Source organism: Lycorma delicatula, chromosome 10, assembly GCF_047948215.1.
Source record: "Lycorma delicatula isolate Av1 chromosome 10, ASM4794821v1, whole genome shotgun sequence".
NCBI classification, from domain to species: domain Eukaryota; kingdom Metazoa; phylum Arthropoda; class Insecta; order Hemiptera; family Fulgoridae; genus Lycorma; species Lycorma delicatula.
In genome coordinates this window covers 38,671,563-38,693,104 of record NC_134464.1, presented here as the reverse complement: position 1 = coordinate 38,693,104, position 21,542 = coordinate 38,671,563, and the positions used below count along the sequence as shown (strand labels likewise).

At 32.4% G+C, this 21,542-nt stretch overlaps 2 protein-coding genes across 3 annotated transcripts; one reads left to right on the top strand and one right to left on the bottom strand.

Moving 5' to 3' along the window:
• Positions 1 to 1,427: 1,427 nt before the first annotated feature.
• Positions 1,428 to 9,573, top strand: LOC142331076 (pre-rRNA-processing protein TSR2 homolog). Of its 2 annotated transcripts, none has more exons than XM_075376737.1 (2): positions 1,428 to 1,630; positions 8,957 to 9,573. In XM_075376737.1, the coding sequence occupies exon 2, from the start codon at positions 9,016 to 9,018 to the stop codon at positions 9,550 to 9,552; it is 537 nt and encodes a 178-aa protein (XP_075232852.1). In that variant the 5' UTR covers positions 1,428 to 1,630; positions 8,957 to 9,015; the 3' UTR covers positions 9,553 to 9,573. The 2 variants fall into 2 exon arrangements, with proteins under 2 accessions (XP_075232852.1, XP_075232853.1); XM_075376738.1 differs by lacking the exon at positions 1,428 to 1,630 and adding an exon at positions 1,703 to 1,842.
• A 4,449-nt stretch (positions 9,574 to 14,022) lies between these two features.
• On the bottom strand, positions 14,023 to 21,271 carry LOC142331217 (UPF0728 protein C10orf53 homolog). Its single transcript, XM_075376960.1, has 3 exons — positions 20,927 to 21,271; positions 18,952 to 19,306; positions 14,023 to 14,304 (listed from the first exon to the last, which is right to left on the bottom strand). Exons 1-3 carry the CDS (start codon positions 21,018 to 21,020, stop codon positions 14,280 to 14,282), a joined length of 474 nt encoding a protein of 157 aa, XP_075233075.1. The 5' UTR covers positions 21,021 to 21,271; the 3' UTR covers positions 14,023 to 14,279.
• Between the last annotated feature and the right edge of the window lie 271 nt (positions 21,272 to 21,542).

Here is a 21,542-nt window from a genome sequence, read left to right as displayed (position 1 = left end):
GTGTCGCTTTATATGGAAGTGAAACTTGGACAATCGGAGTATCTGAGAAGAAAAGGTTAGAAGCTTTTGAAATGTGGTGCTATAGGAGAATGTTAAAAATCAGATGGGTGGATAAAGTGACAAATGAGGAGGTATTGCGGCAAATAGATGAAGAAAGAAGCATTTGGAAAAATATAGTTAAAAGAAGAGACAGACTTATAGGCCACATACTAAGGCATCCTGGAATAGTCGCTTTAATTTTGGAAGGACAGGTAGAAGGGAAAAATTGTGTAGGCAGGCCACGTTTGGAATATGTAAAACAAATTGTTGGGGATGTAGGATGTAGAGGGTATACTGAAATGAAACGACTAGCACTAGATAGGGAATCTTGGAGAGCTGCATCAAACCAGTCAAGTGACTGAAGACAAACAAAAAAAAAAAAACTGGCCTTTTTTTGTTATTGCGGTTGTATATATATATATACTATTGATACCAGCGGATGACCCTCATTAGATCATCCACAATCACTACTTTTTTTTCTCGATTAAGTACCTGTAAGACACAATTGTATTACAGTTATAACTGAGACAATAAAAAGAAGTATTAGCGTGTAAAAAAAGGGAAGAGGAATATTATAGATATACATTTCTAGAGATTGTAATTAAAAGAAATAAAAGACTAGTACTGATAATAAGAAATTTTATAGAGTACTTTAAAACTTTCATCATCCACCACAACAGTAACTGCAGAAAAATCAGCAAAAAAAAAAAAATTACAGATAAGAACCTTAATTTGCAGTATTCGACCATGGAGACCAAAGAGCCATGTCGTCTATTTTAACAACAGAAAATAAGGAAACAGTACCAGAACAAGGACCGTATCGGAAGAAATCTACAGCTTGAACTTGCGAGGCTTGCAGAAATGTGTGTCAGAACAGAAACATTTTTCGATCTTGGGGCATATATTTTACATCGTATCCGCAAAGGTGCGAAAAGCTTCGATCAGATTGTGGCTAAAACATAAAAAGATTTGCAGATGTATCTGAACGATATGGAACCCAGGAAACGGTGATTGACTATTCCAACAGTTGTCAATATTGAAAAGACAAAAAGAACAAAAACGAATAAGAAAGGTAAAAATCGCTAGCATAGTAACTAATAGAGAATCTGATTAACGAATACCAAGTAACATCTCTTTCTGAATGGATAATAAAAGTACACAAAACTGTAAAGGAACAACTGATTAGGAATTTGGATTAGAGTCTATCTTGAAAAAAACGGAAAATTCCTCATCCGTTGGTTTTGATAGTAGATATACAAACAAATTAAGACCAGAACAATGATAAGTACTTGCTCATGAAGTACATAAAAAATGATAATCTATCATATAATTCAAGTTCATATTGTTCTCATATTCAGCTAGAGTGTCTTTTTCTTCAATATCGAGAGCATTTAATTTTCAATCGATCTGAAGTAACGAGAATTATCGAATAATAATGTCCGTTTGTGGGTTGTAATTAAGATTTAGGCTGTGAATTTTCAGGAAATTAATATTTTGAGCTATCTACGAATAATTTTACACGAAATTTATTATGGTCGAATTGCAATTAATTAGTATTAATCACTAATAATTCTAGATTTGCTATACTAAGGTATAATTGCCATCTTTATTTAAAGTATATTATCATGTGGCATCTCTGTGAATTGCATGTTTTATTTTTATGGTAAATTGTTTGTAAATGTTGTTACTGTATGTGTGATCTGCATATTATAAGGTGAACTGCATTTTTGATATTTTTCGTTTTGTTGGTCCGTCAGGCATGTCAAATAATCTAAATTTTACCCATTGTTAGGTTATGTTAAGGTATAGACAATTTTAATTTATATCTTTTGTAATAGTTTAAAATGCGTATTTTATGTTTCTGTAATTCCGAAGTAGCCCTATTATGTTAATTTTTTAGCATTAAGAGGTATAATTTATAATGTTATGTAAAAACAGTACATCAAATTAGAAACTTAACATAAATTTGCAACATTATATACAGCTAGTATTTTGGCATTTGAGAAAAATTACTTGAACTAAGTATGTGTAGAAAAGTCATGTTTGACTGAAAAGAGTAATCACTTGCTGTTGTGTAAGGTGAATTAGCATAATCAAGAGGATTGTTGAGTTAATACTGTATGGCATATGGGATTTGGAAATGTTTATTTTATCATATTACAGGAATTAAACATTTTATATCATGATCACCTTGAAGCATTTGAAGTATTCTCTGTAATATAACGTAAAAGTCACCTTTTGAAGGTAATATTCTATGATGAACTTTGTGTTGGCTTCCTATAATTATGTTTTCTTATTGTACGCTGCACGATCTTAATAGAAAATTCTGTAAATTTCTGAATAAATCTTTGCCTCTTCATCAATATACTTGGAAATGGATTTAAAAAACAAAAACTTGTTAGATTTCTAAAAATTCTTGTAGAAATTGTTCACAAATAGCAATTCTCATTTTCTTCTACCATGAGTTTTAAACAAATGATTTTGAACATCCTTTTGCATGTATTTTAACCAAGAAAATGAAATGTTAGGAAAAAAATGCCTTACATAAGGTAATTGAACAGTAGACCAATATATCTAGTTGCAAACATGCTAACCACTATACTATTCTCTAGCCAAGATCTCCATATTTCCATTCTTTGTAACACTACAGTTATGAAATGATGCTTATAATATTTATTATAGTGTTAAAAAGCAACAATTTTTCTGCGTTAATAATAGTTAAGTTTACTAAAAATTATTAAGGTGGAAGTGCCACATTTCTGATCTAATATAATTAACACATTGAATGCCAATTTCACGGCTCCGATACACTTGTCTGTTACCGTTCGTGGCCAGCGTATCAGTTCTGATACATAAGACATATCTTTTATATCATCTGTTCAGAGAGCAGCACTTGTCAGATATGTTTCGTGTTACTAGTGGCCTCTAGTAATAGTCCATAGAGTGTGTTTATTGTCCTGGTTTGTAAATCGAAGCCATTTTGTACTTGTCAGTCTGGATTGTTTTTCATTATCATTCTGCTTCCATTGTTTTTCTGTTTATATGTGATTTTTTTATTTTTATTAAATAAACAAATCCATACTGTGGATAAACGTTCTGGTCCCACAAGAGCTCGCTTAACAACTGATCACATTACAGATGAAGAAATATCAAAAATCTTGCATGACTTAGTTGACAGTGATGATGATCTGGATAATTATTCAGCTCCTTCAGAATTAGAAAGCGATGTATCAGATTCTGGTGTGGATGAATTACCAATTGTATGTCCTCAAGAACTGGATGACTGCAATAACAATCACGGCGAGACATCTGCTTCAAATATTTTATTTCAATCTACAGGTAATAATTTGTTACTATTTAATGACAAATCTTTGAACGGTAGTAATGATTGGAACGATACAGAAAATCTAAGAAAAATAAATTTTTCAGCTTTTCCAAGTTTTCAAGGATTGCCTACTGCAAACAACAGAACCAATAGATTTTTTCAATCTATTTTTCTCTGACGAATTTTTAGACAAAATTGTTGTGCAAGAGACAAATCTTTATGCTGAAGCTGTGTTTCTTTGTGAAGGTGTAACTCAACATTCAAGAATTACTCCATGGAAATCAATATCCCGGGAAGAATTAAAAATATTGTTGGGTATTAATTTTCATATGAGGAATATTAAAATTAACAGACTTAAGTGATTATTGGAAACAGTCACCGCTTTTAGTATACCTGTTTTTAGCAAGTCGATGAGCAGAAACCGGTTTTATTTATTATTGCGATGTCTCCATTTTTCATGTAACGATGGCAATACTGAAGACAAATTACATAAAATTAGACCAGTCATTACTGACCGTTTCAACGAAACAATGAAGGGCATATGTTACCCAGGCAAACAACTGTGTATCGATGAAAGCATAATGCTTTGGCGTGGTCATCTTATTTTTAAGCAATATATTAGGCACGTATTGTACAGGTACATTATGAATAAATAGAACTGGCCTTCCAAAAACTGTGGTCGAATCAAAACTACACAAGGGACCATGTAATTGCAAATATTCTACAGTCTGAATTTGCGTCGGGAAATGACGAGATAAACGAGATGTTCTAACGGTCTCTTCTGAACACAAATTTGATTTGGTCGAAGTACCTAATAAGCGAAGTAATGTTTTAAAACCGATTGCAGTAAAAGAATATAATAATTACACGGGTGGAGTGGACTTCCAAGACCAAATGATGTCGTACTATTCGTGTGAATGAAAATCTTTGCGGTGGTATAAAAAGTTAGCATTGCATATATTTCTTCTAATAATGTTATTAAATTCATTTTATCTTCATCGCAGATATACCGTTGGACAAAGTCTAAATTTTTATGATTATAGAATGACTGTTATAACAAATTTACTTGAATTTTCCAAACGTCAAAATGTCCTGATTCTGAAGAAACCAACAGAACATGAAATGAAGAAAGTTGAAAAAAGAAATGCTAAGGGAGAAATTTCGCATAGATGTCTATATTGTTCCCAGCATGGAAAACAAATTTTAAGTATTTATTACTGGCCTCAGTGTCCAAATAATCCTGCTCTATGGTCATTATGTTTCAATAAATACAATGTAAATTAGAAAATGAATATTGTACATCATTTTTTTTATTATTGCTTGCTACGTAAATTTTTAAAAGTGTGTGTTTGAAAATAAATTACTATAAAATTATTATTAAAATAGTTTTGTCTTGTTTTAAATATTACTTGTACACAATTTTTTGAATAGAAAAACAAACAATAACAAGAAAAATAAATTTTACATAAAACAAAACTGACCAACTTCACTTGTACGCCAGTGTTACGGCTCCGCAACAGTAACCAGCATGATCTTAAATATGGTCCGGCGACTGCGACAATAATCCGTTACTACATTAGCACACAATGTGTTAATATGTTTGACCATATATCATCTTTCAAATGATCTGAGAACTGGCATTGACAAACATCAAGTAAATAACTTACCAATTCCCCTCCTCCAAGTGTTGGAAAACGGGATCCAGTTCCCGGGTTGATTTTTTTTTTTGTCTTCAGTCATTTGACTGGTTTGCTGTAGCTCTCCAAGATTCCCGATCTAGTGCTAGTAGTTTCATTTCAGTATACCACTACATCCTACATCCCTAACAATTTGTTTTGCATATTCCAAATGTTACCTGCCTACACAATTTTTCCCTTCTACCTGTCCTTCCAATATTAAAGCGACTATTCCAGGATGCCTTAGTATGTGGCCTATAAGTCTGTCTCTTCTTTTAACTATATTTTCCAAATGCTTCTTCATCAATTTGCCGCACACCTTTGATTTGTCACTTTATTCACCCATCTGATTTTTAACATTCTCCTGTAGCACCACATTTCAAAAGCTTCTAATCTTTTCTTCTCAGGTACTCCAATCATCTAAGTTTCACTTGCAGATAAATGTGAAGAATACAGAACAATTAGTTTAACTAGTCATGCATCAAAATTCTTAACTAGAATTCTATACAGAAGAATTGAGAGGAGAGTGGAGGAAGTGTTAGGAGAAGACCAATTTGGCTTCAGGAAAAGTATAGGGACAAGGGAAGCAATTTTAGGCCTCAGATTAATAGTAGAAGGAAGATTAAAGAAAAACAAACCAACATACTTGGCGTTTATAGACCTAGAAAAGGCATTCGATAACGTAGACTGGAATAAAATGTTCAGCATTTAAAAAAATTAGGGTTCAAATACAGAGATAGAAGAACAATTGCTAACATGTACAGGAACCAAACAGCAACAGTAACAATTGAAGAACATAAGAAAGAAGCCGTAATAAGAAAGGAAGTCCGACAAGGATGTTCCCTATCTCCGTTACTTTTTAATCTTTACATGGAACTAGCAGTTGATGTTAAAGAACAATTTAGATTCGGAGTAACAGTACAAGGTGAAAAGATAAAGATGCTACGATTTTCTGATGTTATAGTAATTCTAGCCGAAAGTAAAAAGGATTTAGAAGAAACAATGAACGGCATGGATGAAGTCCTACGCAAGAACTATCGAATGAAAATAAACAAGAACAAAACAAAAGTAATGAAATGTAGTAGAAATAACAAAGATGGACCACTGAATGTGAAAATAGGAGGAGAAAAGATTATGGAGGTAGAAGAATTTTGTTATTTGGGAAGTAGAATTACTAAAGATGGACGAAGCAGGATCGATATAAAATGCTGAATAGTACAAGCTAAACGAGCTTTCAGTAAGAAATATAATTTGTTTACATCAAAAATTAATTTAAATGTCAGGAAAGATTTTTGAAAGTGTATGTTTGGAGTGTCGCTTTATATGGAAGTGAAACTTGGACAATTGGAGTATCTGAGAAGAAAAGATTAGAAGCTTTTGAAATGCGGTGCTATAGGAGAATGTTAAAAATCAGATGGGTGGATAAAGCGACAAATGAAGAGGTATTGCGGCAAATAGATGAAGAAAGAAGCATTTGGAAAAATATAGTTAAAAGAAGAGACAGACTTATAGGCCACATACTAAGGCATCCTGGAATAGTCGCTTTAACATTGGAAGGACAGGTAGAAGGGAAAAATTAGGCAGGCCACGTTTGGAATATGTAAAACAAATTGTTAGGGATGTAGGATGTAGAGGGTTTACTGAAATGAAACGACTAGCACTAGATAGGGAATCTTGGAGAGCTGCATCAAACCAGTCAAATGACTGAAGACAAAAAAAAAAACATTCAGTGGTCCATCTTTGTTATTTCTACTACATTTTTTTTACTTTCATTTTGTTTATTTTCATGTGGTACTTCTTGCGTAGGACTTCATCCATGCCATTCATTGTTTCTTCTAAATCGTTTTTACTCTCGGCTAGAATTACTATATCATCAGCAATATGTAGCATCTTTATCTTTTCACCTTTTACTGTTACTCCAGATCTATATTGTTCTTTAACATTATTAACTGTTAGTTCTATGTAAAGATTAAAAAGTAACAGAGATAGGGAACAAACATCCTTGTCAGACTCCCGTTTTATTATGGCTTCTTTCTTATGTTCTTCAATTATTACTGTTGCTGTTTGGTTCTTGTAAATGTTTGTAATTGTTCTTTTATCTCTGTATTTGAATCCTGATTTTTCAAAATGTTGAACATTTTATTTCAGTCTACGTTATCAAACGCCATTTCCAGGTCTATAAATGCCAAGTATGTTGGTTTGTTTTTCTTTAATCTTCCTTCTACTATTAATCTGAGTGCTGAACTTGCTTCCCTTGCCCCTATAATTTTCTTGAAACCAAACTGGTCTTCTAACACTTTTTCCACTCTCCTCTCAATTCTTCTGTACAGAATTCTAGTTAAGATTTTTGATGCTTGACTAGTTAAGCTAATTGTACTGTATTCTTCACATTTATGTGCTCCTGCTTTGTTTGGTATCATGACTATAACACTCTTTTTGAAGTCTGACGGAACTTCCCCTTTTTTGTAAATATTACACACCATTTTGTATAATCTATCAATCACCTCCTCACCTGCACTGCGCAGTAATTCTGCAGTTATTTCGTCTATTCCAGGAGCCCGGATTGATTGTCAACTATATTCATTTATACATTTCTCTGATGTCCAAAGGACATGAGAGAAATTATTACTGTTAAAGGACATCAGAGGAGTGTGTTTATCCACATTGTGTTGCAGAAGGTGTGGTAATATTAAACTATTATTTTATCAATGTCAGATTTTTTCATACTGGCGTACTAGTATGTTAATGACAGAAAAAGTGAAGATGAACGTAAATTAAGTGTCAGAAATTGAAAATAAATCACAAACTAACCTTAACAGTTGTCAGAGTTGGAAATGGAGTCAGCTGTTGAAGATAACTGAATTCTCCCTTCATAAGGTGATTTTCAATCATACACATTACTAGCATGGAATGTATGATTTAGTACCTCTCTGTAATAACCATATTTCCATTTAAATATAAACTTGGCCAAGTGCTCTATGAGACAGTATTTAGTGTTGCCATGCCTTGATAATTTACCCCTAGACTCTTTCCAAAAAACTAACCTTAATCCTAATCTCTATCTACGGTAGGATTAGCATCTGAACAGGTTGCCATAACGATAATACTGATTGCTAATTGACTTGAGTGCTGATAATGTGTTGCAAATTTTTTCTGGCCTTATGTGGGTAACCTGCTGTCCAAACCTGCATTCCGACATTTAGATCTTGCGTTTTCCGATCCTAAGCAAATCTACTATACTATACTATACGAAATATAAAAAAAAAAATTGAAGTTGATCAAGTAATTGCTCAGGATTACTGAAAATGCTTAGTATAGTGATTACCCTGAAAGAGTGAAACTAAATCCTTATTATTGTGCTAAAAGAACTATAGATTGATAGACTTACAAATGCAGCAGTAGTCACTGGAAAAATTTGTGCAGTGCATGATCTGCTTATATGTAGTATGGAAATGTAAGTTATATGTAGTGTAAAATATATGTATGAAAGTATTCATTCATATATTACTGTTAGTAATTAGCCGTTTATTAAAGAAAACTTAATTAACATGGGTAAATAAAGGGGAAAAATTGTTTTTATTATTATTAATGATTAATAGAACATTAATATGATTGGTGACTATGGCCATATATGCCCAGTATGGCTGCATTAATGGACATACGTCCATTCTCCTTGAATGCATGTAGCTCACTGACAAATAATCAATAAATCAGTCATATTTTGCTTTTTGGAAGTTAAGGACCTTCCAAATGTATTGTGAGAGGTCACAATATGTATGGTAGGCTCTCCATGTTTCACAATTCTGTGCCAGTCGCTTAGCATCTTCCTGCAGTATTAACAGTCTATAAAATAACAATTATTAAAATATTCTGATTTATTATTTTATTTGTATTTTTCCAATTTTTTTTTTTACAGGTTCTTTACATGATCAAGTAATTACGTGAAATATAGTATACTCTGTACTTCTTGACACAATGGATAATCTTAATACTATTGAAGAAAAATTAAAAGAAGTTACAGGAATCATTTTCAACAATTGGTATGCATTAAAAATTGTTTTAGAACATGGTCAAGGTGGTCCACGAGGTGTACAGAATTGTAAAATTCAAAATTTCTTAAGTAGTATTACATCTATGGTTACATCATCAAAAGATAATAATTTAAATGATATCAGTGATTTTATTTATGATTTTATGGATGATGAATTTGATACTGTTTTAGAAGATGATTCGCATTTGCAGGTTGCAAAAGAGATATGTGATTTGTATAAATTATTATTGACTGGTAATAGTCTTGATGTTAATAATAGAATAGGTAATTTACCTAATAAAAATTCTATACTTACTTGTAATTTTAATACAGTTTTAAATCAAAATCAAGTTAAAGATAGTTCTAGTGATGATGATGATGACTGTGGTGATGGTTGTAGTGGTAATAATAATGACATTTCAATGGAACAAGATGATGTAGATCCTGGTTGGACAGTTGTGAAACACAATAGACGTAAATAAATATAAATTGTTTTTGCATTATTATTATTTTATTATTATATATTAATATTCACTTTTGAACAAAACCTGTCACATATTTCTTCCTTTCTATGGCACATCCAGTCCATTGAGTTACAGTCATATACCTTAATTCCTTCTTTGTCTACCTTTATTCCTTTTCTCTTTGTAAGATACCATTTTTTCCATATTTACTTTATTGCATCTTTGATCTTCGTTCCTCACCAAATTTCCCGTCCATTTGTTTTTAAATTTTTCTCACATTTTCGAGTTTTTCCTTTGATTTTATGTCTATTTTCTACATTTGTAGAATTAATTTATATTTCTGATACTTGGATTTAATTCAGTAATCTGTGCTGTTTATTAATTACTCATGATAATTGATTTATCAGATATGCATATTATTTATTGAAACTAAAAGAAATTGCAGTATTTATTATTTTCTTAAATTGGACAAGTTCCTTTAATTAAACTAATATTATTTGTATTTCAAAATAAGTAAGTCTTGTAACTTCCTTAATTATTTTAAGTAAGCATATTCTAGAGACTTTTTATTGAGTAAGTTGGCTGGCTTAGTGTTGTTTTCATTCATTTTGTTTTTCAACCTTTCAGTATTCTGTATAGCAGAGCCATTATAGCAAGACGCTTTTTCCTCTACTTACAGCTGTATGTCTACTCTCCTATGCAGCTGCCTTGCTATAACTGCTCGGCTATATGTAAATTACTATTTTCATATATTACAGAATGTAGAGAATACTCCCTTTCTGCCTTTTATGCTTAAATTATTTAGTTTAGTTATTGTAGTATCTTTGTGACTGGTTTAATGATATGAAATTATGACTCCTTTTGTATATTACTCTTGAAACATTACAAATCCTCTTGCATTTTGTGTTAAAAAAGAGAAATAAGTACTGATTATTTTTCCATGTGTTTAACATTCTTAAATATTTTTACAATACACACAAATATTTGTGTTGTGTTTATTGTGAAATTGTTATGTTAATGAAATTAAAATCAACATAAAAATTATGAATGACTCTGTAGAAATTGGATGAATACATTAACAAATAAATGTTGAAAAACATGGATTTATCACTCTGTCATATGATAAATAGTTAATGCTAATAAAAGTTAACTGTATCACAGAAAATGTTGACTGGGTATTTTTTGCTGCCACAGTGGTAATTGCGAAGTAAGATTTAATGAATGATTACCATGTCGATCCTGTACTGTGCCTAATGTTTACTAGGGGCAGTTACTCAAGGAGTCCAGAAACTTCTGATGTACATCCTATGTTATAAAACCTTGATTGGTGTAATATTTTGAGGCCACTGTTACTTCATCTGCTGTTCATCAAGTCATTGATTTATCAACTCCATCCATATTTACAAGATTATGTTACTGGTCTTCATTTCTAGGCCGATGTTATAATATTAAAACTTGCTACTTGGCTCCACAATAATTAGATAGATGCTGGTAAACATAATGTGTAACATAAAATTTCTATTACATTCTGTTGTAAACTAGTTTAAGGAATTTTATTAATTTTTTTTTAACATTGCTTTGTAGTACTCATTTTATATGTTCTGAATCTTTTGTTATGAATCAAAAGCTTTGGTGTAATCTGTAAGTTCTATATAAAATTATTTTTTTATGTTCACAGTGTATGTCAGTGTCATATTAAAATAGTAGTTGGCCTGTATGATAAAACACATCACTTCTGAAAATGTTCAATAATTAAAAAATGTTTTATTTGTACCAATTTTATTTTTAGCATAAAGTCTACCCATAATTAATTAATTTTATCACAGGAAATGTTGACTGGATATGTTTTGCTGCTACAGTGGTTATTGTGAAATAAGATTATATACAGTAGAAGTATGAATGAGTTTGTACTGATGATTCATGCCAAGTACCAGAGATATAAATTAATTTTACAAATATAGAAAATAAAGATATTAGCTACCCCGGTGAAATGAGATCATACTGAAATTTTTAGGATGTTAATTAAGGGGCAGAATTAGTGATTTCTTATGGTTTTTGACCGGAAAAATTGAATAAAATAGTTCCAGAATATTTGCAGTAGTTTTTGAGAAATCAGAGGTGAAACCAATAAATTGTTGCAAAACCCTGTTTTTTGTTTGATGTACAGTAACTTAGTTAAATGGGTAATAAACACATAAAATTTTAAACAAAGCCTGTAGAAAATTTAATTCTAAAGAAAATGGGGAAATAAGTTGAATAAAACAAAAACAGGTATAAAAATTCTAATTTTATTTAGAACAAAGTTCATTATACTTACCAGTTATATTAAAGGTTCAAAAATGAGTTTAAAAAACACCTATGATCTATATAATACAAATCCTACTTCAAACAATACAAAATTGGTAATAGAAGTTTAATTACAATAAAATGAAATCTACAAAAACATATATTGCTTAGGTACATATATTATTACAAAGTATGATCGTGAAATTCTCTCTCTTATAAGTTCTTGAGATCCCATTTATATGTGGGAATCCCATTTAGCCATTTAGTGGTTGGTTGAGGTACTAACTTTACATAAATTTACATTTAATTTAAGCTGGCACAAAACTTCAAAAATAGTTATTTTGTTGTAAATACTTTTACAGTAATTAAATAAAAAATATAATTATTTGTAACTTTTTTACTATAATTTTTTGAAGTTTGTTATTATTTTTCATAAATTTAATTTGGTTTTAATATTTTTTTTTTTTTTTTAATTTAATCTAATGTTGCTAATAATATATACCCCAGATAAAGAAACCTCAACTTTCCACCTTCAGCATATGATCCACACTAACTAACTTGCCCTGTTCAGATGTTTTCAAACTTGAATTGAGTGTAACCTAAGAAAACCTTAACCAATCTTCATCAAATTTATACACACAAAACTTCAGGTACATTACTACAGCAGCATATCTAAATTTCAATGAAATCGATCTAGTAGTTTTGGAGATTTTTGAGCCACAAATTTTATGCATAACCCTGTAAATACATAAGTAAACCCCAGTTTCCTTACGTTAAAGGGTATTTTCATACTCCTCATATCTCAAAATATAACGAAAATTTATTTTCAGCTTCCAGTCCCACCATATGTCAAAAGTAATACCGTAAAAAGTCTGTAAAAAAATTTGTATTTACTATACTGTAATTGTAGTCATATGATCATAGTATTAAATTATTCATTTATGTTTATGTTGCATGATGTTTGCCAAATGCATAATAGTAGAATTAAAAAATTAGAAATAAAAGTAAATGTAAACATATCCATACTAAATATACATTGAAAATTGAAGATCATTTTTTTAAGTCATCAAAGTTGATAAAAAAAAAAGGTTTACAGTACTCATTATTGGGAAAAATGGAAGAGCTTTAACATTTGTTAAAAAATTATGACCATTTTTACTAATTAATATCCCAACTCTTTTTTACTTTCATAACCTTATTACTTTTATGACTTAGAAAAATTATTTAATTTGTATTGAATTTTAATTGAAAGTATTCTTTAAATTTTTTTATGTTTTTATCTTGTACTCTTTAAACTCCTCTTATCTAAAAAATTCAATGTAACCCATTACCCTTATTAATATTATACAATATCATTTCCTTAAATAATTAGCAGCTTTCATTAGGTTATTTAATGGATAATAATTAAAAGATTTAAGTTTTAATTTTGATAATGTTGATGACTAATGCTTTAAAAAATTGACAAGGTTTTTAAATTTACTAAGATATACCTTATTTTAAGATGAAATCTACATCACTTCTGAGCTAGCTCTCACTGTATGTTAAGTTTCAACAGATTATTGGTAGAAATATGAGTTTGCGGTGTTGCTGCTGGATTTAAACGTTAATGTTTGAATTAAGTTTTCATAGATCCTTATTTTTATGACTCACAAATTCTTCAGATTTATCATATACAACAAAGAAAGATCTTTTAGGATCTAATTTAAACTCTAGCAGAACATTCGATGGCAAATCTTATCGACAGCCTCGGAAGAGATTTAACAGAATGAAAACTAGCAGAGATAAAAGTAAAAATTTTACTTACACCATAAAATAAAATTAGTTTTATTTTAAATACTGTACAATAAAAAAATTTCATTTATTTAAATTTGTGAGCAACTCTTATTTAGTTGAATCATTTTCATTGTTTCTATTATTGAGAGGAGAGATAGTCCATAACATAATTCTATGGATTTCCATAAACCTGATTTGTTTTGTTTCTTATATCATATTTTTATCTTAATCTGCTCAGTTTTATAATTCCTGTATTTAGTGATGATCATGAATTCAAATAATCTAAATTTAATAATTAAGTCACAGCTTAATATTAATTTATGATATTTATTCCAGGAAAAGGTGTCATAGGTTACAAACCAAAAATAAGGTTAATACATAGAGGTAAAAGAAAGAGTAACTGTATAAATGAAAAAATATAATTTTGTTTATATTCTATTTGTTTTCTAAATACATGTAATTGTACAATAATTTTTTGTCATGCTGATGATAGAAATACTCCAAGATTCAGTCCCCCACAGTTTTTCTTGATGATGTCAATACTGGTACAAAAACTGGTTACTCTTCTAATTTTTACTATGCGAGAACAAAGCCTGGTTATTTTCTCAACGCCAATTGAGATTTCCCCATTATTGCTGTCTATAATTATATAAGTAACAAGCTTGCAGGGCCAGGTTAAAGTACTATCAATTGGGAGGCCTGGAGGACTTCCTGGAAAGAAAATTGAAAAGCTCAATGTAAAAGAAATTTAATGCAGCTAATCATTCTTTCAGTCAGATTCCTGAATCTGTGCTTATTACAGAACCATAACGATTCTTTGTCAGAACCTCCTTCAAAGGTTGAAATAAACCGCTACAGAGAAGGGGATGTGATAGAGCCAAAGTAGTTTTTTCAGAACCACTTTCGAGATTAAGACTCCAGGGCTAGCCCACTGTTGGTGTTATCTCCACTAAATTGTAGATCAAATGTGACTTTTCAGAGCCAGCAGTATTCAACATGCCCCTGTCACTCTCTGGTCATATTTCAAAAATAACTCTTTTTTAAAGGCATGTAAATGTGCTTCCAGAAATTAAATGTCCTTTTCAGAGCTACTCAACAGTTCTTTCATTAAAGTGGTGCAGGTGGCAGTCCTCATCTTGAAGCAGTTACAAAAGCTCTTTTGTATGAAGTTCAAAACGTATCCTGTATTTATTCCAAGTTATTTGTTTGTTTTTAATATGGTGCTTTCCTAAAACTTACTATCTATAAATTTTATCTTACTACAGTTACAACTTTGATTCACTTGTAATACCTTTTATTCACTATGCATAAAATTAGAATTTTGTGTTAAATATATTTGTGTCCTGGTTCTTAGAGATTAACAAAAGTTGATTCTGCTATATGTTTTGTGTTGTTTGTATTTGTTATATCTATGATTGAATGATCTCTGGTCTGTCAATAAAGTTTTGTGTGATAAATTTATTCGAAACAGTTATTTTACTTTGTTTGGTATTTCAATCATCTTGCAGATTTTAGTTAAATTTATGTTAATGCATCTTGTGATGTTATGACAAACTATTGTAGAGTTACCTTAACATAATGTAAATTACGTAATAGGCAAATTTCCTTGCTGTCCCAAGGTATTGGTGATTTATATGTATAGATTTATCAGATTTTGTGGTAAGGGAAATTTGGTCTGCAATATGTAGTAGTCACAGTTATCAAGTTTGTTGAAGGCCTTTGTCCAGAAGGCCTACATTTCAGTTTTGTAAATTCTATGTTTATTTAACTAATTCCATAAAGGTTTGATGATGTAATACCTTTAATTTAATAATATTATATTTCAGAGGTAGGCAACAGATAATATGTATCTTCCACTACACATTAACAAAATTAACCGCCTAAAGTCTCTTGCAGCATCTACTACTGATGTAAATGCCTGGGCAGATATTTGCATCAGTAAAATACAAATCAAATTTTGCCTTCACGTAGGACTCAAACGGACACCTTCACATCCAACCTAACATGATTCCCACTAACTAACTAACAGAAACCGCGGATCCCGCGCGTAGTCTAAATTTGACTACACCGTTCGTGACTGCGAATGCCTCAGAAAACGAACGAGTTGTAAGTCAAATCAGTGCTACACTCATACCAATCAAAATGATGTTTTACGAAACATAGTAATTCAGACCTACACCTGATAAGTCAACCAAATTAGGTCAACTAACAAGGGGAACGTAATCTCACTACGGTCCGCGCAGGAGCCGGGGACACTCCCACCCAGTCCAATCATTGTCTCGCACGGCATTACAAAGTCACAATCGGAGACCGCCACTGGCGGAACGAGGCAACGCTGCTACTCCGCCGATGGGAGACCCAAATCTAATCATAAACAATACCAATATAACCGTGGCACGATGTCAGTGCGCCTACTTCCAACCAATCCAATGCCTAGGCCGGAACCCTAACCACCTCGATTAAACTCCCTCTGCAGACGTACACACCGCAAGGGCGCGAAGAAAACCAGCCATTATAGACCACTCCTCGCGGATCATCCAGTTATACGGAGATCCAGAAAGGAATGTAATCTCTTAAGTTCCTTAACAGCTCGTAAACGTTCGACCTCATATCGGGGACAGACATAGAGGACGTGGTCCACTGTATCATCAGTCCCACAATCCGGGTATTGACTCGAATCCACCTAACGAAACCTCTCTTCCTCTCTCTTTTTTCCTGTTTAGCCTCCGGTAACTACCGTTTAGATAATTCTTCAGAGGATGATATGTATGAGTGTAAATGAAGTGTAGTCTTGTACATTCTCAGTTCGACCATTCCTGAGATGTGTGGTTAATTTAAACCCAACCACCAAAGAACACCGGTATCCACGATCTAGTATTCAAATCCGTGTAAAAATAATAATAATGGGGATTCGCCCCACCTGACCTGCCAAGATGCAAGGCCCTGGTATTCAATCTCCTGCTTTCGTTCAGACATCAAAAGGTTATTTACCTTGGAAATGCAGCGTTCCTTACGTTCATTAGCCAAGATTGGCTTGACTCTGGCTACAACATAGACTGCGTCCTGCGAGACTGTTCTGTAAATGCCTACAACAGCCAGCAAGAGCAGTCGCTGGGCCCGCAGCAAAATGTCCACGTAACACCTAAAAGCCAAGCGGTGAGCCCAGACTGGTGCAGCGTATAGCATAACAGCCTCATTGACACCTTGCATGGTAAGGTAATTCAACTTCCAATCGGGATGAATGACTACGGATTCCATAAAAAGCATCAGCAACTTTTTTTGCTATATATTGTAGATGTTCCTTGAACCGAAAATTCTCATCAAGGATAACACCCAGGTTCTTTTGAGCCGTAACGTACCGAATGGGGAGGCCAGCCATCCGAAACCGGATTCGTCGGGAGGCAGCCAATCGACCCTTAAGCAACATAATCGTAGTTTTTTCTGTGCTGAAAATCATTTTATGTTGAAGACTCCACAGCCGGAGTGTCTTACAAGCATGAGCAGCTCGGAACTCTACTTAATTACGCGAATCCCCTTCAGTCAGCAGCAGCACGTCGTAAGCATAAGCGATTACACGACAAACACATGGCAACCTCAAACGCAACATGAAATTGAATTCTATAATCCAAAGAAGGGGACTCAGAACACTCCCTTGCGGGCATCCTGTAGTTAGGGTTTTACGAATCCACGAGCCGCCATCTCGCAGGGAAGCAGTCAGATGGCTGAAATAACTTGAGAGCACTTCTAATTCATTTTGTGTACATTTACACTTCTGCATCTGTAATGGGGCAGAGGGCCAGCATTAGTTATTAAATGCCTCAGATATGTCCAGAAAAATCCCCAATACATATTTGCAGAACTAGAAGAAGCTATTCATCACCAAAATATGGCATCCTCAGTGATCCTGCCTGGTCGGAAAGCATACTGGTTGTCCATTACAAATGATCAGTGACCAATCTAACATTAATACGTAAATATAAGACCTTCTCAAAAACCTTACCAATCACAGGCAAGAGCATTAGTGGTTGGTAAGAACAACTTACAGTAGGATCTTTGTCGCTACCTTTGAACAACAATACCAAGTCTCCATGCTTTTAACATGCCAGAAAGTAGGTGGCGAAGAGTAACCTAAATTCTAGTTAGAGGACCAAGAACTACTGGAAGCGCTCAGATGAGGAGCTCAACTGTGATACAATTATATCTGTGGGCCTTGTGTCATGCTATACTGCAATCATCTCATGCACCTGTGCCTCACTGATCTCAGAAGATTGTAAGTCGGTCTCGAAGGCTGTGACTTCCCATCACCCGTAGTGTCAATTGGGAGCAAATTATTAAGGACACAGTCCTTATCAATTACCACACCCTCATGGGTCGACAAAGCTGACAAGAGGACATCTTTCCTGCGCTTATGTTCAAGGGCTCTGTATACAGTGACCCAAGGATCTCTATTCCCTTGTACCTGAACGAAGGAACACCAGGAATTATGCTTGGTGGACCTAATGCTATGAAAGTACCTAACCCTCCTGCGGTAATCCGCAGCTAGGGGTGCACGCCAATTGGGAACACCCTGTAATTATGCAGCCCTTCTGAGTCGATTCACAGACTGCTTCATTGGTGTCAGATTTCGAGACCACCAACCAGATATACATTCCTGACCAGTGCCTCTCTAGGAATGGCCACTACTGCAGAAGTGAAATTTTCTGACAGAACAGCTAATGACAGACCGTCAGGGTCTCACGAAAAAATCTTCAGTCTGGACTCCAACAAAGAGGAGAATTTTGGCCAGTCCGTTTTCCTATGCAGAAGCACCCCTGGTAAACAGGAAAGTGCCCCTCATGGCCAGTTTTGTCTGAGTGGTTGCAGTTGCCACTCCAATAACTTTAGTGAAACAGGAGCTGTATAACAGTTATGAAAATATCTTCTGGAAGCAAGATATATTTTTTAAGTTATTACCACATTTTATCTTGCTGATTTTTGTAATTGAGTTTTTAATAAAAATTTAGGGTTAGCTGGTTGATAATGCTTCTGCGATTAAATTTTTTTTTTAAATAGTGAAGTCTCATACTAAATTTACTTTTAAATGTAATTAAATGTAAAAAAACTTACTTCAAACTATAATATTACTACAGAATGATTAAGTAAATAAACAGGAAATAAAAATACCACCTAATACCTCTATTTTGTTACAGAATATAAACATAAATCATACACTGAAAAGTATTTTTATAAAGAAATATAATTTTTAAAGATTACAAAGACTAAAAATAAAATACATTTTGTTTCTGTTGAATAATCAAGGGATACTAGTTATAAAAAATGACAGGTAATTTTGACCAATTTCTTTCAAATACTACTCACATATCTTCTTCACTCCGGATTTCCTTTATCTTTGAAGTTAATTTTTTAATGTTATCAGATGACATTAAAAGCAACAGATTTGACATTATTGACTTTTTATCATGAGTTTCTTCAGAAATTTTGCGTCTACGTTCAGATACAACTTCCTCTTCAGAAAATTGGCTTGATTTTCTTTTACATTTAGAAATTGTTGCATACACTTTATCACAAACTGGATCAAGAATATTTGGATATTGAAGAAATGTTAAACGGCAAGTAAATATTGGAGTGTCATTATCATTAAAAAATATTCCTAAACGATCATAATGGCTCCACTTTTTTAATATGACTGTATAGTTATCACTTTCAATCCTTTCTGTAAACAAAAATTTTTAATTTTTCACAATTAGTGTAATCTTAAAATAACAAATAAATGTTCTTTGTGATAATTCATATGTGCTAGAAAGTATTTTTACCAGAAAATGTTTCATTATTAAAGAGTCTTAGAATTTTATAGTAGAAGATGGACCAGAAGATGTTTTCAAGATTCTTATTCTATTTGGTATTCCAAAAGATTAAAATCTAATTTTAGAGTTTATTTTTAGTTCTAAAAATAATTTTAGGAAGTACATATAAAATTAAACCTGTGGAATCTCACAACTGAAAGGAACATATAAATCATATATTCTGTGCTTAACATTTCTGATATCAATAAAACAAAGGTCAAAGTGTCTTACTAAATCTTGCATCCTGATAATGATGTAAATCTAATCCAAAACAAGTTTAGACTAAAAGTGATTTTGTTGACATATAAGAGCTAATGGAGGTAAAGTTAATTAAATTGCTCAGTTGTTACACCAGAAGAGATTAAATCTTGTCCAGTGCCTAACACACACTGACAATGTAAACAAGAACTTCCACAGAAATATAATACCAAGCATTCCTGGTGGTTACTCAATCTCTTAATGTCTCAATGGGAATAACTTCCCTGATCTGAGGCTTTACTTCATAATGGGATGTAGAGGTAAGTCAATCCAAATGAATTAGACCAGGCAGTTTCCAAAATGGCATTGGGCAGAGTATCACGATTGACCAGATTGTGCCAAAAATGTCATCAGTCATCAAGAGATCATTGGATAGACTGTTTTAGAGATGCCTTGACTGAGCTGTTATCTGAATTGCTGGAAGACTGCTGTATTTAAGGTGCTTCAAAATTATGGAAGAGTGAAGTCAGCAGTTGTTTGTTAACATCAACCTGTATTCAAAAGAAAATACAGGAACTAAAAGACCCGAGTAAATCATTTATGGTTCAGTCTTGCTTCACTGCATCCTGACTACATGACTGAGTTAGCCAAAACAGATGATAACAACGCTACTGCCATTTACAAATTCTGAGGTGGAAGAATAATGAGGTAATTTCATTCTCCCGACTTTCGAAACTTGTATTTTTATTAATTATATAACATACTTCAATTTGAAAAAGATTAAGGTTGAGGACGTTCAGGCTCACTATTACTAAAATGCTCATTGCAAGATATTGAAAAATAATATGTTATATACCTCACATCTCTGTTGAACAGGCATAAGCTGTTTAGTTAATAAAGTTTGAAGTGGGAAGAACTTTAGATAATTAGGAATAGAGAAACATTCAAGACAACCAGATCTGATTACTTTTATAATTGAAACGTGTAAAAGGTAAAGAATTAGATACAGAGATTGTAATTAATAACAAAGGTTACAGTTAATATGTTGAGATTAAAAGGATTAGCAGACTATGATCCAGAAATAAGAGGAGTATGACAGAATGGACAAATGTGTTTTTGCCAAAATTTAACAATGTTGAAGTATACAAAGGCATTATGTTATGTAATAATAAAATGTTTAACTAAAAAAAATTACCATTTATTTACGAGACACAATTTTTATAATTCAAACAAATGATTTAAATTTGTTTAAAATGAAAAAAATTACTTATTTTTTTACAAAAAAAATATACCTTTCAAGTGTAACAATCTTTCGGTTCTATGTTCCACAATTCCACAAACTTCATATGGGCCATATTTCAAGGTTATGCAAGATGCAACAGTCATAAGTATAACTTCAAATAACGTGGCTAGGACAAAGAATATTTTTAAGATTGCAGTATTCTAAACAATTTAATTACCATTGATTTTTATAATAAAAGAATACAACGTAATATTACGGTTAATGTATAATAATATATTTATAAATATACATAAGCGTAAAACAATCGAATACGAATTTTGTATTCTAGACACACATTACTTTATTCAAATCGATTGTTGAAAGATAAGTGATTGAGGTACGATCTAACTCAAACGTTGTGCCAGCGCGAGTGATAGCGTCTTGGCCTTTCATCCGGAGGTCCCGGGTTCGAATCCCGGTCAGGCATGGCGTTTTCACACACGCTACAAATCATTCATCTCATCGTTTGACGCATACCTAACGGTGTTCCCTGAATTTAACTCAAACGTTGTAAACATGTTTTTCTAATTTGCTATCTACTTGTCCTTTTGAATACGATTTTAAGTAGAATAGTATAAGAGATAATAATAGTATAAAAGATAGTATAATAATACTATCTATAATAG